This window comes from Phalacrocorax carbo, chromosome 2, assembly GCF_963921805.1.
Source record: "Phalacrocorax carbo chromosome 2, bPhaCar2.1, whole genome shotgun sequence".
In the NCBI taxonomy this organism is placed as follows: Eukaryota; Metazoa; Chordata; class Aves; order Suliformes; family Phalacrocoracidae; genus Phalacrocorax; species Phalacrocorax carbo.
In genome coordinates this window covers 57365948-57384395 of record NC_087514.1, presented here as the reverse complement: position 1 = coordinate 57384395, position 18448 = coordinate 57365948, and the positions used below count along the sequence as shown (strand labels likewise).

The 18448-nt window shown below is 39.9% G+C and overlaps 1 protein-coding gene across 2 annotated transcripts; it reads right to left on the bottom strand.

Annotated features, from left to right (window-relative positions):
• Positions 1-347: 347 nt before the first annotated feature.
• NAPG (NSF attachment protein gamma) lies at positions 348-15120 on the bottom strand. Of its 2 annotated transcripts, XR_010371506.1 has the most exons (13): positions 14966-15120; positions 12416-12483; positions 11065-11149; positions 10449-10466; positions 9843-9873; positions 9166-9275; positions 8962-9028; positions 8144-8214; positions 6555-6633; positions 5964-6043; positions 4346-4475; positions 2612-3392; positions 348-2153 (listed from the first exon to the last, which is right to left on the bottom strand). XR_010371506.1 is itself a non-coding variant. In XM_064443016.1 (12 exons), exons 1-12 carry the CDS (start codon positions 15019-15021, stop codon positions 3243-3245), a joined length of 945 nt encoding a protein of 314 aa, XP_064299086.1. In that variant the 5' UTR covers positions 15022-15120; the 3' UTR covers positions 348-3242. The 2 variants fall into 2 exon arrangements, 1 of the variants encoding a protein (XP_064299086.1); XM_064443016.1 differs by having other exon boundaries at positions 348-3392.
• Positions 15121-18448: the final 3328 nt, after the last annotated feature.

The window sequence follows — 18448 nt, the reverse complement described above, 5'->3', positions numbered from 1 at the left end:
ACAGAATCACCTAAGATGTGTCACCATCTCAAATAATGAAAGCCAGCAGAAAGGTACCAAAAGGTCAGTTAAAAAAACAAAAATCACAGGATAAGCGAAATGGGCTGTAAGAAAATGTCTTGCGAATAAGCCACAAAGATTGGACACCACTGACTTTCCACACTCAAGCCTGAGCCAGTAGGTTCCCAAGACCTAGTCCTTGACCACATAATATACCTCCAATGCTTGGTGACGAGATCTGCAGACAGTCACACACAAACTCTGCTTGAGATTAAAAAATATTCATTTTCAAATGGTGGTGGCTCGGCAGGACCTGATCAACAACAGGGCAAGGTAGGACAAACGCATTAGTTTCAAGTTTTATTTTTTATTTTGGTGAAACACATAGCCTCTTCTCAAGAAGCAGCATCTGTAGAGCTGTTACAAACACATTTTGTACTCTAATACACCACAAACTTGGAAGAAGAACAAAAAACACAGGTTTCACGCTGTACTTGGGCATACTGAGTCTTAAGTTACAGATAATTTAGAAATCTTCTGATTTTACATATACGGTGCATCGGCCATCGCTCAGCCTTCATGCGTGATTTGTTTTTCTTACAATCAACACTGGTTTTAGAAACTTTCTTGCTGTAAATGGTGTCTTTTCCACTTTAAATCACTTAAATGATATTTACATAAGTGTGCAAATTGCTTTGAAAGATAGAAACAAACACTAACACGTAATATACAGACAGCTTCTTCTATAGCTAAACATTTACTAAAAGGCAGTTAACATTCCTATCACACTAATTGCCTAAAATAGGAGAATAAGTTATATAAAATAGACCATCTTATTTTGAGACACTTCCATTTCTGCAGATTTGGTCTTGGCAGCAACATTGCAATCAAAGATTAAGATTCTATTCCTAAGATTCAGAGAAGCCCCCTTCAATTAAATGGCAGCTAAATATGTTTAGTACAAGTCAGTTTTGTCCCAGATTTTCCATACATGGCACAGGGAAATGAGAAAAAAGCTGGGGGGAGCGGGGAGACAGTCTTGCACATCTATTTTATTTTTTAACAATATGAAAAGAATGCCTTAAGAACCTAATGCATAAATTGTATTTTTTCTTTAAGGGCCCGTTAGTGTTACAAGCACAGTTTAAATAAAGCCTGCAAGTTCTTTCACAGAAGCACACAAGGCTCCCAACTTTTCCTCTTACACATGTCATCTTCTCAGATATATACAACTGTATATTGTAGAGACAACAGATTGTCTGGACAATCTATTTCAATCAACAGATTGAATAGACTCTTTGGGACCATTCAACAAAACTGATTTCAGAATTGGAAGCAGAAAGAAAAGCTAGAATAAATTTCCTTAGTGTTCCCAGTGCTCCTACACGTGGGTTTTTTCTACTTGTGATAAAAGACTCCCCGTAAAAAGTGCATGGTCACCTTCATGAACAAATCCAGAAGGCAGAAGGTGAGTAAACTGGAGTAAGTTGCTCCAATGGTGAAAAAGGAAGAGTTACAGAAAAGTCTTCAAAACCATCTTTCACATATACTTGTAAATCAGAGAAAGGCAACTCAGTTCCCGAAGTTTCATTTAGACTATTTTATAGAAGAGCAAAAGCTTCTATATACATCATTAATAACAAAGGGAAATGCATCTGTCAGTAAAGAACTAGAGGTGGATTTTAAAGCCATTTGAGACTACAAGCTGATTATTACATAATCCAAAGAGATAAAACTGCTTTTTGAACACCCATTAAATTGAATAATGTGACTTCTACAGCACCCCGCCTGCAAATCATGCTGTAGCTTGTGTACCCATCACAATGCTATTGAGTACTATCCACCCCAAGGAAAGTGAACATTAATCCTCTAAAAGTTTACCTTCATCCCAGTTATGTCTGACACACTTGTGTCAGACATCACATATACGACAGACATAGGCTTGATAATTTTTAAGACATACAATTCCTCAATATGGCAGAAGCCATACCAACACTTAACACTGTGCTTTTGGTCTATTTTTTATTGAACTTTGGGCATCACTTATCACACACAAATCCATGCTGGATTCCAAGTGATCTCACCCTAGTGCAGATCTTGATTAGGTTCTTCTGAAGAAAGACAACAGGTACAACTTCCAGTGTTGACAACTTCTATGCAGAACATGGTCAAACAAATTTGAGACAGTAAGAAGCTTGCAAAACTTGTGACGGATGCATTAAATTTTGGTTACTTTGGATTCTGCGCTAGTTTGAAAAATGCCATTTGTAAGAGATAGCTGTTCTCTGCTTTGAAAATATGAAAGAATGAAATGTCTTCATAGACTAGTGTATCGATTAGTAAATAAACACCTAGAACACTCATCAACTCAAAAATATAATTGAAACATTCCACCTAAGTTTTTGTTAAACACTGCCTTCAGAGCTTTATATTCAATGCACATTATCTGCTACCTTCAGTTTCTTTTTTGGTTATAGCATGCTTCAAACACCACTAAGAAAGATTGTCCACTCCTTGCATTCCCAAGGTGTACATTACAAACACTATGCACACATTTATTTCCAAAGACTTTAGGTCAATAAAGTTCTTAAGATGACAGACGTGTATGTACTTTTAAGCTTGCAAGATAGCTTCAAATTAGTCATCTCATTTTCCACACCCACATGGATACTGCTTGCAAAGAATAAGGTGTTGAAATAATATTCTGCAGTGGAATAAAAACATGTTGAAAATAAACTGAATGCTCCCCCTAGTGCTTATACTAGTGAAAAATCCTGCCCTGCACAGTCTGCCTTAAATGGTGTTAAAGAGGAAATAAATAGCCAGATGAATGACCATATGTTTATCTCAGGAAACAATCACGAACACATTACTGGGACCAAAATGTGTCAGCTGTTGAAATCCACCATTTAAAGTTTTGTACCATTCTCCCTACTCCAGTGCTTCTGGGATTTTGGTTTCTTTTAAACTCCAGTGCTTTTAGTGAAAATTTCTCTCTAATTTTTCCTATCAACTGAAGGCAGGGCCCTGAGGAAGCTCTTACCAGGTTGAAATGAAGGCCAAAGATGTTTCAAGATGATAGGTACAATCATGCTTTTTTTCCCATACTGTACTCAGAAGCTGCCAAGTTTACAGTAGCATTCCCATATCACAATTGCAATGAAGCTCTGGTAAATCTCGTACCTTTGGATATGCTCAACATCACAAACAAGTCAGATATTTAAGACAACCTATGTCTGTAGCTAGCATAGTCCACCAGAATATTCATCCTCTTCCTCATCAGCATGAGAGCCCGCTGCAGCTGGTCCTCTTGCTTTGTCTTGTGCAGCGTTTGGCGACTTCTTCTTGATTCCACCTCCTGGGACCACCAAGGTAAGACCAAGCTTGGCATACTGACAATAACAAGGTAAGTTTAATTTCTGCACTACCACAGAAGTAAAATCTTGTTGAATTCTGCTGCACAGAATTGACTGACGCTCACAATAAACAAGCAGGTAACATTCAGTACAGAAAACAGATTGATGCTGCTTTCATTTTTCCAGCTTAGAATAAGCCTGATATTGGTTCATTTTCTCAAACACTCCGAGAATGTGAGATTTGTGTTGACACTACTTATTGTAGAATAATTTGGCCATATCCTATAGCTTCTGTGGTTCAAACTTTATGTAAAAAAAATAATTTTTCAGTATGCAGTTCTGCATACATTATCTAGTAATAGTTCATGTTAAAAGCCTTACAAGTGTTTTTCAGTAAAACTAGTACCTTAACTTCTACTATTCAACATAGTAATAAAGTACAATTAAAAAAAAAAGGAGAGGAACACGACTACTTAAAATAAAATACATGTATATGTTTCACTAGTTAGTAGCTTGCTAAGGAATACGTGCTGAAAAAAACATTCAGCAATGTCATCCTGTAGGCATCATGTTCTGTAACGTTTACGCATGCGTATCAGCTATGTGGTATTTCTGAGAAAGAGCATAAGCAGCAAACTATCCTGGCCCCTAAGGAACCAAGAAGGGAACTGAATTTTGGTCAACCCGTCAAACAAGCTCAGCAAATCCATAACGAACAGCTCTTTCCCCTAAGCCCTCCCACCACCTGAAAGAAATGATATGGGAGTTTACATTGGCAGGCAGCAAAGCAAAAGAACACAAAGTTCACAAGCACAGGGTAGGATGACAGAGCAAGTCACAACAAATACATTGACTCTGCTCTTCTTATTCTCCTATACTAGAAAAATCTCTCCCTCAACCCGAACAAGTGGAAGGATTATTTAAAACAAAACAAAAACAAAAACCAAACCCCAAACAAAAAGCACCCAACATAGGAACTGCCCACTTACATCATTGTCCATGTATTTGAAGAGTGGCAAATTACAGACTTCAGAAACTTGATCCTGATCTTGCTGGTCATACCCTTCTAAGAGTTGCTCTAGTGCTGCACAGTCTTCACTTCCATTAAATCCTGGTATACTAAAGGAAGTAAGAGTTCCATTTAGGGCACTTCAGCAATCTACTTGACACTCAGCTATTTTACCTTTAAATGCTGATGATTAATAGCAGAAGAGCAAGCAGCTTTTAAGAATCTGATAGGTGAATCTGACTGACTGCTTATTCCACAAAGCTGTTTATAACCACTTTGATTTCTCCAGGCACATGAATCATATCCATAAAATTCAACTTCCAGCAATATTAGTTTGCATGCTGAGAAGACCACTATCATAGTCAAGACAAAAAGAGATCAGAATTTTTCAGTTTTTCCTGACTAATCAATAAACACTTCCTCCACTTTACATACAGAAAAAATCCGTAACAAGTTTCTACATAAAATACAAACTGAAGACTTGGAAAATATAAGCAAGATGATTGAAGACTGATCTTGAAAATTCTTTCTAAAAATAAAGTAACAATTTAACTTACACATGTGTTCATGTCATTTCACTAAAAACACAGTTTAAGTATGTTATTTCAGTATTTTGTTACTAAAGTCATAATGAAAGCTGAAAAGGAGAGTTGCTGGGAAAGCCTCTGGAACCAGGGTTAAACACTGATCCAGATTTTGACACCATAATTTTATCCTGGATGTATTAAGAATGCCTTCTTCATTTCAGTGTATTCAACTGAACTACTTTCTGCTTTCAAATTATTTTTCAGTTCAATCAGCTACTTAAAAAAAAGAAGTAAAAAAAAATGTAGAGATCTCCCTTTTCTTCTTCCAGTGTACGACAACAGCAAGATCTCCTAGATAAAAATAACCAGGAATGCAGCAATTCACATGCTGCAAACTTTTCTTTAACAAAAACATTTAGATTAATCTTTCCCCTCAATCTAATCACCATACTAGATAGTTTAGTTGATTATACTGGCATGCAGCTATTGTGCATTTTGCGACTGCTTTCCAGATTTCCATCCTCAAACTACAATAAAATATGGCAATGACGAGTTAGAATTTCAACTTTTTAAGGGCCTCCACGACATGGCAAAAAGATTCTAAAAAAAATTAAAGTTTAGTTAGCAACATCCAGAAATACCTCCTTTCTTTTCTAAAAATGTTTACAATAGCTAATCCATCTCTGTTCCATTTGAAAAAAAGACACAACCCAAAGGAGATCAGTAAGGCAAGAATCCTAACCGTAACAGTATCCTGCTCAGCTTTCAACAAGGGGGAAAAAAAAAAAAAAACCGGAATAACTTCTAATTTCCATCTCATTTCACCTGTCACACTTAACTGCTTCTTTATGACTTTTCATTTTAGGTTCATTAAGAAGAATCACCATGGTAATTACAACTAAATTGGTTAAGAGTGAAAAAAAATTCCTGAGAGCTATTACTATACTGGAAGTCAACGGAAGTACAGACTTACAGTTTCTTGACAGACAGTGTTTCCATTGCACATTTGTAAGAATAGACCTACATTAATGAACATTTTGTTTAAAATTATAGGACGTGAAGTAGACTTACCTATAGCTTTCCCTCACACATCTTTCTGCAGCAACATAATCATTTCTGTGAAGATGAACTAAGACTTGAGCAATAGTTTTCTAAACAAAAACAAAAAAATCCAACCTGATGATTCTTTAGAAATGAATAGTAAAATGAGAATACTGGACTGCTAATCTTTGGTGTGAAAAAGGTCATTACAACCTGCAATGATTCTAAGACACTGACACAAGAGATTCAGAACAACATACTGAAAAAGTAGTAAGCCATATCCTCAGCTGGTATGAAACAGATTTTCTCATATAACATTGTAACGAACTGCTGCACCAAGCAACAATTTTTGTGGTTTGTTATTTTTTATAACACTTTTATTTTCGATGTGTTTGTTGTTTTGGCAGCTCCTGTAGATAACACCATCTTATTTTCAACATTATAGTATTGAAAAAAGCACAGCTAGAGTTTGGGTAAACATGCACTACCACAAATTCTCAGCATTTAGTGAGAAACGTATCCCTGAATCAAGAGGTACATATTGTCAGTCAGATGCCAGCTGTCTTTAGTTACCCAGAAAAACTTGAAACGCACTATCAAAAATGGTTTCTTAAAATTTACCTTATAGCATGTTGGGTAATTTTCAATTTCCTTATAAATACTTTTTTCCTTTTGAAGAGACAACGCAGCCTCATCTAATCTAAAAAAAACGAAAAACAGTTAGGAATATCAGTGACAGGTATACAGCATGATGAACCCAAGGCTAATTACAAAGAATAAAAAGCAACACAACTAAAAATAAGCAGTAGATCTTACTAACAGAGTATATAAAGAAATAGATAGTCAGCTTCTGTATACATGCAGGCCAAGAACATCTCTTGTATTAATCCAGAGAAACCTCATTTTTCATTACATTGTACAAGGTGAATGCCTTCTTATGTACCCTAACAGACTTCTGTATGTCATGAGGTCACTATAAGCCATCAGTAAGTCTGATATCCATGAACTATCAATATTAAGTCATAGCAACTGGTTTTGAGGTTGAATAGCCTTTTAATCATCACATTAAACTTACAGAAATTAGCAATAGCACATGAGCTGTAAAGCAGCACAGCAACCAAGTCTTTCAGATGTTCTGAAGCTATGTTGACTTGCTTTCATAGAAAGACTTCCAAGTTACTTTGTAAATCTCCTTTTCTGACTACAGCTCTGCAATGAAATTAAGTGTCTTAAAATTACGGTTAGAAACCCAGGCAATTTCATAGAATCATAGCATGGTTTCGGTTGGAAGGGACCCTTAGAGATCATCTAGTCCAACCCCCCTGCAGTGAGCAGGGACATCTTCAACTAGATCAGGGTGCTCAGAGCCCCGTCCAACCTGACCTTGAATGTCTCCAGGGATGGGGCATCAACCACCTCTCTGGGCAACCTGTGCCAGAGTTTCACCACACTCATTGTAAAATATTTTTTCCTATATCTAGTCTAAATCTACCCTATTTTAGTTTAAAACCATTAGCCCTTGTCCTGTCACAACAGGCCTTGCTAAAGAGGTTGCCCCCATCTTTCCTATAGTTCCCCTTTAAGTACTGAAAGGCCACAATAAGGTCTCCCCACAGCCTTCTCTTCTCCAGGCTGAACAACCCCAACTCTCTCAGCCTGTCCTCATAGAAGAGGTGCTCCAGCCTCTCCTGGCTGTTTCAGTGAATCAAGTCTATGTTGAACTGCAGGTCAAGTTTGGTGCTAGCAACTAAAATAAATTCCCATTGAGAGTCCAAGATACAACCTCCTCTAAGAAGTCCAGAATCAGACTGCTGCAGATTTCTTTTCTCAGGCTAATCTCCCAATTCCCGTTTTATATTCCGCAGCTATAAAAGCCTTTCAAGTACTTTCTACACATTAGGATTTTTTTTTTTTCTTCTAGTGCTAAAGTGGTTTAAGAATTAATCAAGACTGGTGTATGTGCTTTCTAGCTATTCAACAAACACAAAGGAAGCAAAGCCTTACAGCCTACATTCTTCCATCCCAGAACACAAAACAGGTGGTTCCTGGATGAACGTGGCATATTCCACAGAAACTGTATTTTAGTTTGATGTGCATCTCAGAGAAGACTTAAGTAACAGTATATAAGTCCCATAACATGGAAAAAACCCAATGAAAATCACTATTAAAGATTCAGTGATGTTTAAAAAAAAGAAGGCATAAAGCTATACCTGCGTCCTCTGACTAGAAGTCTTGATGCCTTCCCTAGCATTTCTAATGCTTGCCGTAAACGTTCTTCATTCTAGAGAAGAAAGAACTCGTGCATTTGTATTTAATTTGTATAGAATTAAGACCACTAGACCTTAATTTAAGTATATCATCTGTAACTTAGAACAACTGTTAATTATTACATCAGCAGTTCACATACTCAAGGGAATCACGAAGAGCATTGGGGCACCCAAGTCCCACAGCTAGCTCCCGTATGAATCTACAGAGCAAAGTAACATCAATGCAAACTTGCTAATCTGGAAACACGTGACAGCTGATGACAGAAGCATGCTGAAGGCAGTAGCAAAAAGGCAGATCATGGGTTGGGTAGAGCATCAAGCAAACTCTTCTGTGCCTTCAAGGATTTAAAACTATTTTAGGCTCTAGGACTCAACAGGCAAGTTCCCAACCCCCTAGGCTGCCTAAAGAGGCAGAAGACTTGACAACATACAATATTCAGATTCAGTCAAGTCCCAGACTGAGAAAAAGGTAAATCAAACTGACTCCTAACTTTTATAATCTCCTTCCCTACAGCATGAGAAGCCTTCAGCTTCCTTAACCAGCCACTGAAGTGAAAGGAAGGAAAAATAATTTACAACCTAACCGTAGGCTTTTTCTTAACTTTATAGCTAACCCTAAACACCAATTCATTCATCTCCATATACTTTCTGCGACTGGAAAGCTCTGTGCTGGGGGGGAACGGGGACAGGAAAGTGCGGGTGGGGGGGGACAACACAGGACACCCAAACTAAACCAAACAACCCAAAAAAACCCCACTTACCTCAAACACTGACGCTGCTTGCTGATAGAGCTGCACGGCCTTCTCTGGGCTCACATTTTCTATTAACCTGTAATACACATAAATCATTTCTCTTGAAATGAAATTAAAATATTTTTTACATAAAAGCATCAAAGAAACAAGAAAACAAACCACAGACATACCCACACCCTGCATGCGTTCTAGCCACCAATACCACATACTTACTTTCCAGCCCGTTCCAGTGCAATAGCTGCTGTATCTGGTGTCCCGTTCTCCAGGTACATCATACTGGCTTTCTCGATCAGCTGAACTGCTTCAGGGAGTCTCTGCATCTCCTGCAAAGCCACAGTCAGAGGGACACTGCTGTCAGGAATTGTGCTTATATACAATAAAACAAATCAAAGCAGACTGTATTTATTGAGTTTCTAGTTTTTATTCACAAACTTGTAGAGCTAGTGAAAGTTGACCACCAGCTCCATAAAATGCACTTTTAAGTACCAAACTTTCATGTAAGACATGAATTTGCAGTAGTTTAGAGCAGAAGCAGCACTGCTCTTCTGTTACCCTCTGACATGAGACCAGCACCTTTCCTGCTACAGAAGGAAAATAATTTTCTTTTCCCCAATTACAAACGTCGCTTCCCTAATGTACTGAGGGTACAGGTGGGGGCTATGAGTCAACAGAAAAATATCACTTTAATATGAAATATTAATATTTCTTCATATTGTATAAATATGACCATATTACAGTATAAGAAACAAATTAATACAAAAATAATATATTTTTAATAATTACCACATTTAATATGCAATTTGTTTACAGATATTTGTAAAACTGTCCGGTGTACAATATTCTTCACTATAAAACAGAACTTTTTACTAAAAACTAGTAAATGAAAATACCTTTAGCATCATGCCAGCTTGTTCATAAGCTCTGCCGAGAAAAAATTGACAATTTAGTTAGATATGGGGTATTTCAGCAAGCTGTAGTTACAAAGCAAAAGCTAACATTCATCAGCTATCACTTCACTATTAAAATTTAATGCTTTTAAGATGTTTCAAATGCTTTGTTTAATGAGACAGTGCATGTGTAACATTATCTTCCACAGATGAAGTACTTTAACCACACACCCCACTAAAAGTCTATTCTCATGATCTGACCCACAGGCAATGTTTGGATTATTTGTCATTACCTGCTTGCTTTGAAGAACTCTCTAATTAAGAATTTCTTTATTAGCTCAACAGTGTAGAATTTCAAAATTACAAAAAGTTCATCTAAGGAAAAATATTTTATACCAAAAGGTGCTGAAGAATGTAAAAATCATCATTTCTTCAGGTGGCCACCGCAGGTTTTCAGACCTTCCTAGTCCCCGCTCCCATTAAACTAGTTTTGAAACAGCAAAATCACTTGAACCATACCATTTATTACAGCAAGATCAGAATGATAGTTCATGCTTGTACCATATGTTAGAAAATTTGTGTGAAATTACTCAGTGCTTCTGTACTTACTTGGCAGCATGGAAGAGACTGGAAGTAACATTGTCAAAGTCAAGGACAAAAGCCACAAAAATATAATGCAGAAAAATTAATAGTGCACAAAATCTTATACAAGTACTAGTTTCAAAGCAAGGAATCCCAAAAAGGCAAATCAAACCTACTACATTTGTAGGCAAGGTGTCAAGAATAAATGCTTCTAAGAACAGAATAAATGCAACATACCAAAGTATAACTGCATGTAAAGCTGTAAAACACACATTTATTTAAAATATGTTCCTGGTTACTAAATACTACTACAAGCATGTAATAATGTCAGAGTTGCATTTACTTTTTATTATACATTTGTAGGTATTTAAGAAAAGAAAATTTCTGAAGCAGTCCCTAGACATCTCCAGCATTGGTCAGCACCTTATCACTCCACGGTTATTGGAAACAACACAGATTTTTCTAACCAAAAGAGTTCTTCGGTTCTCCAACTCAGAACACACATTCTCTTTTAAAAGAGAATTTTGTTAGATTGACAAAATGTGCAAATACATTAAATACATCTTTTACTAACACTCATTACCCCATTCTATCTAGCAACTAGTCAGCTTCTTGGAAAAAATAACAACCAATGAAAAGATACGCTTTATTGTTTTCATGTGCCTCAGCTTCCCGTAAACAGGCTTCCCTTGCCTGGTCAAACTGCTTGGCATTCTTAAAAGCAACAGCTGCAAGAAATCAAACAAAGTTTTATTTACAGCATGCCATTTTCCTTTTTTCACCACTTCTGCTCAAGAATTTAGCCACCTAAACTTGCAAACAGACTCTTTAAATGAATGGTTATAGTTTACCAAACTCTTCCAAAAATCCCCTGGCAGTCCTCCTTGCCTTATTAGTCACTTAGTTACCATTAAAAACATTTATTGTCAAAAATACTTCCACACCATCACTGTACCAGACATTGTGCATAATGTGTTTAGCTGGATTTTGGAATTTACTCATTCTCTACTTTAATAACAGAGCTGCAGGAATGCATATGTATATAGTTTTTATCATTAGAGGTTATACAAAATCAGTATGGCGGGAGCAGAAATCTACCATCAACAAAGCATATCTATAACAGCTTTCTCAACACAACCGCTTCAGGGCACAAAAATATATTTGTATCTCCACTAGACTGATAGGATATTAAAGTAGGATTTAAAAAAAAATTCAATTTATAGAAGCGCCAGTTGCTCTTCCAAGTTTGTACTTTTTTAATTCAGGCTTAAACAAATGAGTATGAATGCCTAGAGTAAAAAGCCGAAAAAAAAAATTTGCACAATACATTGCTATTATCAAAATGAAGAAATTTTTTCAAGAGCAAAAAGGAATCACCTAGTAGGAATCTTACATTCAGTGCGACACTAGCAGTGGGGGAAAAAAAGAGGCGGAAAGAGATCTTACTATGCCTGAAAAAAACCGGCAGCATCTCTCTAGCTTATTGAGACAGTCTCTGTCAGATTTAAAACCAGCTTGAATATTAGTTGTTTTGTAGGTAAAGTCATAGGATTTGGGGGCGGACATGTGAAGGAAGGAAAGTTTTATTCTTTATTCTTATCACCTGTAGTAACAATCAAAGAAGTAGTTGTAAGCTTGGAAAAAAAAATTGTTTCAACAACTGTTCCAGATTTCCAAGTACAGTCTGAAATTTATTTTACAGTGCTACTAAGAGTATCTTTTTGTTGTTTCACCTTACTTTGTCTTCACAACAGTTTTACTTACACATCAATGTACTGAAAACATAGAATCATAGAATGATTAAGGTTGGAAAGGATCTCTAGGATCATCAAGTCCCACCGTCAGCCCAACACCACCATGTCTCCTAAACCATACCCTGAAGCGCCACGTCTACATGCCTTTTACATACCGCCAGGGATGGTGATATCAGGGGTTAAGCGTAAATAATACTTTGAAACCGTAAACTATATGGCCATGTTTACAGCCATACATACCTGCCTTCCCATATTCGGTAGCTGCACTGTCGTAATCTGGTTTCCACTTTAAGAATCCAGTTTTCAGACTAAAATATAAGAAGGCCTGTTAACAATTCATAAAGATTTTATGTTTTAACTTCAAAGCACTTCTGATTCTTTAAAGCTTTAGACTACCTCCAAAAAGCAGCAATTACCTCTATGCCAATACCATGGTGGCATCACAACTGTAAAAATAAATGCCAGGACCATTAGGAATTGTATAAAGCACTGCAATGATCTCCCATAGTTACGTGCCTCGCCCTAACATGCTTCTACTGTCCCCAGAGTCTTCACAAATCCAGCTCCTCAACAGTAAGAAGTCAACAGGAGAAAAAGACTTCCACCTACACCAACATATCTCAAGTCTTCTAATACCACACCACCTGACAATATTTTTGTTACACATCATGAAGTTTCTAGCGCTCCTCTACAATCATTTTTTACTGCTGAGAATTACCAAAGACTCTCCGTTGCATACACAAGTGAAAGAATTTACTCACCAAAACAAAGACAAAGCCTCATATGCTGTTTATAATATCTACAATCGAGCATGACACTAAATGGTGCCACGCGCACACACAGACATATATATATGGAAAAATATGCACTGCAAAACAATGTGAGTCATCAGGCAACATTTACTTCAATATTATGACTTCCTTACTTCTAAAACAAATATAAAAATTACTGTAACTTTAGAGACCATTTCCATATTTGTTGTAGGCAGACACTTCAGACGCAATACACAGTTTGGAAAAACAGTTGTATATAGACTCTGCATTGGTTTTGCTGTCTTACTTGGACAAAAGCCACAGTATGTAACTCTAAAGCAAGCCTTTATATTGTGTTATTTTTATCACAGGCAAAGTCTCAAATGCATTGAGCTGAAATACACAATACTTTAATCTGCATACAAGTTGAGATTTAGGTACTTTTTATTTCAAGTGCTTTCCAGGATAAGCTTAAAATGAATTCCACTGAAAGGCACTTTTGGACAAGTAATTTGAATAAAATACTCTGGTTGAGATTTTTTTTTTTTATTCTGAGGTGGTCTTTCTTGTATCACAGTTTGTACTTTTGATCCATCATTTCAGGATGACCCATCACTACTCTTTCTAAAATTATAGCATCTTTTGATTAGTCAGCTCTATTACATCTCTACTGTAGTCTGTGAAATTGAGACTTATAAGCAAAACAGCTATAGTTGGTGTTAAAAGATACATTAAAACACTATCATATGTAGATGTTAAGCCCTCTAAGCTAAATGTCAGCACAGGTCTTTGAGACCACCTAAAAAGAAAAAATATCACACAATTCCCATAAGGAGGAAACAAACAAACACACCACCTCAGCAAGGTTAAGGTATTTTATTCACCACAGTCCCCGTAACTTTTTCTCTCTCCAGTTTGTCTTTCTCCCACTAACTTCAGCAGAAGAGCAGAAGTGACTCCCTTCACTCTTCTGTTATAGCCAGAGCAATAAAAGCAATATGGCCAATAAGGAACCTGCCCAGTCTCCAGGCCTCTGAGCCATACACCCTCACCAACATGACTTTTTAGTTTTAGGGTTGCTTTATTCTCCCAGTTCAGGGAAGAGGGGTGCCCCATAGCATCCACCCCTGTAGGGAGTGGCCCCAGAGGCAGAAGAGGGACCAAGCAGCCATGTCCTCCCACTCCCCCCACACCTCCCTCCCCTTCCCTGAGGTCACATCACCTGGGACACACAGGCCACCACCTCACAGAATCGTTAAGGTTAGAAAAGACCGCTAAGGTCATCAAGTCCAACCATCAACCCGACACCCCAGGCCTCCTAAACCCTGCCCTGAAGTGCCAGGTCTACACGTTTTTTGAACACCTCCAGGGATGGGGACTCCACCACCGCTCCGGGCAGCCTCTTCCAGGCCTGACCACTCTTTCACTAAATAAATTTTTCCTCATACCCAATCTAAACCTCCCCTGACGCAGCTTGAGGCCATTTCCTCTAGTCCTATTGCTTGTTACTTGGGAGAAGCGATCAACAGCCTCCTTTCAGGCAGTTGCAGAGAACGATAAAGTCTCCCTTCAGCCTCCTCTTCTCCAGGCTAAACCCCAGCTCCCTCAGCCGGTCCTCACAGGCCGCCCCCACCACCGCGCGCAGGGCACCATGGGAGCTGTAGTTCCCCCGAGGCCTCCGCTCCCCGCACGGGCGCCCAGGAGAACTACAACTCCCAAGAAGCCTCCCCCCCGCCCCGGATCCGCCGCGGCCCAGGGGTGAGGAAGGGGTTCCGAGCTGCTGCGTCAAGTCGGCGGACAACGGCCTCAGGGCTGAGAGGCGGTGGGGACGGGAGGGAGGGGGGGACGGGAGAGAGGGCGGCCGCGGCAGCAAGCAGGGCGCTCCGCGGGGCCCCGCTAGGGCAGGAGGCGGTAAGGCGCCTCCATGGGGCAGGAGAGCCGGGCGGGCCTAACAGCCCAAGCGCCGAGGTGGCAGCCGTCGCACCCGCTCACCAGCTGTTCGCCAACTTCCCTGCACCTCCACCCCGCCTCCACTCACTATTTCTCCGCTTTAGCGATATGTTCGAGCGCCTCGTTAATCTTCTGTGCCGCCATGGCACCAGCGCAGCGGGCTTGCCGGTGGGCGCCCCGCCGCTTCCCTGCGCTTCCGCTACGGAGCGCCGCAGGGTTCAGGGGGCGCCCAGGGGAGGGGCTCGGCATTCCGCCTCCTCAGCGCGCATGCGCGGTGCCGGGCAGGGGCTCCGCGGCGGCGCGCGCGGTCAGGGCGGCCGGGGGGGGCCGAGGTGGCCGAACGGGGCGCGCCTCGGGTGGGGGACGCTCCTTCCCCCGCAGCCCTTGTGGGTGGTGTCTGCTGGCAGGGGTTGTGCGGGTGAATGGTTGCCCGGGGCGCTGGGCTGTGCCTCGCTCCCGGTAGCCGGAGGGTCCCTGCCATGCAGGAGGCCCCAGGCCTGGCCTGGCCCAGGCCAACAGAAGCTTTTAGGAAGACAGGAATGAGCGCACGCCTGCGTTTCCCAGGGGCTTCAAACGGAGGCTGGTTTTTGATAGAAATTCACAACTGGCAGGCCAAAGGCTGAAAAGCAGTGCTTGCCCTGCTCTGAAAGAAGCCTCCAGAGGTCTTTTTGTTGAGCCATACCCTCTGGCTTGTTTGGTATTTGTAAAAATGAGAGGCTGTCTCCAGTCTGGCTGGCACAGAAATACAAAGGAGAAGGTGTGAATGGTGGGTGAGCATATCAGAGTTGGTAACACAGGCTATCCGATCATGCAAGATACCCAAATTACACACTCTGTAGCTGAACTGAAAATGCTCAAGTCCTGTGTTACTGCCCGTACATCCAGTTACCTTGACTCCTTATTTTTGTTAATCTGAAACATCCTTGAGTAACAGAAGATCGGGGATTGAGCCCGGGAAGATGTTTTTACTGCAAACTTAGGCATCGTTATTGTCTTCCAGTATGAATAAGAGTATTTATCTACACAGGAGAGAGAAAGCCAAGTGAGAATCTGGTTAAACTTGCAAAACTCTTCTCAGGACATAGCTGAAAGTCCATACTGTTTACAGGAATCAGAGCTTTGTGATTGTTTCTAGCTTGAATGGTGAAAAGAAGCAATATTTACATGATTTGTTTTACCCTAGGTAGGCATCAAACTCACAGGTCTGAATTGCTCTACCTTCCTTTCCCTTTTCCCATGTTCCCCTGATGACGTGGAAACTTAATTTTCTAGCTTTGGTTATTGAGAGGCTGTCATCTATTGCAGATGGTGGAAAATCCCCACTAAATCTTACATACTATTATTCTGTGTCATATAACAAAGTAGGAGAAAAGGTAGAGAGGTTTTCTTCTACTTTCAAAAGCAGAGAAGTGGTCACAGGAGCACAGGGAGAAAATAGGTAATCTTGCATAATATATACGCGAATGGTTTCTGGCAAGTGCTCACTGGTAGGAGGTAAAGAGTAGAGGAAGCTGTGATCAGAGAGATTCCTGTGTCATCACATCTGCCTTTTCTTTCCTTTGCTGTGGCAGCCAGGATAGATCTGGCCATATAACTATGAGCTTGCTGCAGTGCCTTTCAAATAAACTTGTGTTAGCCAGGAAAACGAAATCACAGAACTGCGGCATTAAAGGACAGAATAATCTCAGAGTGTTCTTCTGAAGCACCTAGTTAATGGCTTAATGTTTGTGCTAGTGCTCCCTGTGGCCTGCTGTGTTCCCTGAGTTATAAATAGCAGTTCACTTTCTGGTGAAACTACACATGTGCACTGTCTGGTTAGAGTTTATACTGGAATGACCAGACGAAAGATTTCCAGGACTAGTATTAAATGAAATGGATATTCCTGGGTAGCTTTTATTTTGTAGACGTGGAACCTCCGGAGACTTTACATCTGGGAAGGATCATATCACAGCATCTGGTGCTTGGCTGTGAGTTAGAATTTGGTGTTGAAAAATGACCAGGTACAATATGAAAAAATTTTACAGTGGTAGCAGTTGGAGTGACAAACTTTTAAAAGTATAATCTTATAGGTTTTGTTTGCTAGGCAGATGTGACTCTGCAAATAGCTGTACAAGTAGAAGCCATTGATCATTAGCCAGTCCTCAGCTGCCCATCACTACACCTTGCAGAGGGTTTCTGTCTCCTATTTAAGCATTTCTTCATGTATACCATTGCAAACAAAGGCATCAGCTTAGAAAAAATGCACTGCATAAGCTGATACAGCTCATTTTGTCTGAAAAGGGTTAAAAAACATCTGTGTGAGACCTCATGGGGCTAACCTCTGGCAAGTGGCTGGAGGCAGGCAGCTGGGGACAGCACTTTGCACCATTATGGCTGGGTCCACCCACAGCCCTGGCATAAGGACAGCCTGGGCTTCCTTCAGAGAGCTGTTAATAGTTGTAAGAGACGATCAGTATGATCGTAGCTAAATTTGCTTCCCAATTAACTCTTATTTCTTGTGAATATGTCATGGTCTTGTTCAGAAAGTCAGGACTGACTGCAGTGAGTTATATTTTAAATCAGCTGCTGAGTCCTATCTGCGACTCCACTGGATCTGGAAGGTGAATTTCAGTTTTCCTAGATCTGGATTTCCCAGCCCTGTCTGATACCCTTCTTTGGCAGCAGAACATGGAAAGTTCTGCCCTGTAATTTATTAGTGTCTGAGTTGGAGTCGTAACTACAATAATAACAGCTACACCACCATGCTGAGGAAATTACCTGTGAGGAAGGGAGAGGGAATCTGCATATTCCTCCTCCTAGGCAGACTACTACTAACACTAATGGTCTAATGAACAATTGGGTCAGACATATTTTGGGCCCATTACATACACAAAAATGTGTTCTATGATCATTCCATCCCAGTGCCAGCACCTCAGTGCTCCAGTACCTTTTCTTCTCCTGTCTTCAGCATTAAAGCCGTATAATACATTTGGCTGTGAGAATTTACTAGTTCCTGTCTTAATGGATATGGCAGAAAGCAAACAACTCTGAGGGCCACAAGATGAATAAAGACTGTTTTTCTGTAGATTTCTGCCTCCCTGCTGATTGTCTTTAATTACATGGCAGAAGATTACAGTGTGAGCATGTCTTTTTATTAGATGTCAGAGAATAAAGAGAGAGACTTTATAAATATCCCAACTGGGGGAAGGAGGTAGTGTCTGATTGGCTTTCCAGATTCATTGGACGTGAGAGAGGAGGAAGGTATTCTGGTGTCTATTAAGGTGTTCCATTGTGATACATTAATAATGCCTTCCCCATTATTTATTTAACACATAACATTTAAATGGTCCTTTTCTAGGTTAAGCGAGTTGACCTGTCCACCTAGGTAAGGCTGGCTGATTTTGTCAGTGGGTAAGATGATGCATCATGATTACCAAGTCCCTTTTAGTCCCTATCTACTGTCCCTCCTGCCTTCCTTTCTTCGAACAAGAATCCATTTCCCTAGATCATGGCAACCTGCAAATGTAATATATTTACAGTCAAATTAGTTTTATACAATAGTTAGCGTAAGACTCACAAAGATACGTACAAT

Excerpts from the sequence above, each read along its gene's own strand:
- NAPG (XM_064443016.1), bottom strand. The coding sequence starts at position 15,021 with ATGGCGGCACAGAAGATTAACGAGGCGCTCGAACATATCGCTAAAGCG. Across the intron at positions 9,029-9,165 it reads GCACTGGAACGGGCTGGAAA|GTTAATAGAAAATGTGAGCC; the intron begins GTAAGTATGTGG and ends TGTGTATTACAG. Across the intron at positions 6,044-6,554 it reads ATTACCCAACATGCTATAAG|AAAACTATTGCTCAAGTCTT; the intron begins GTAAATTTTAAG and ends GTTTTTGTTTAG.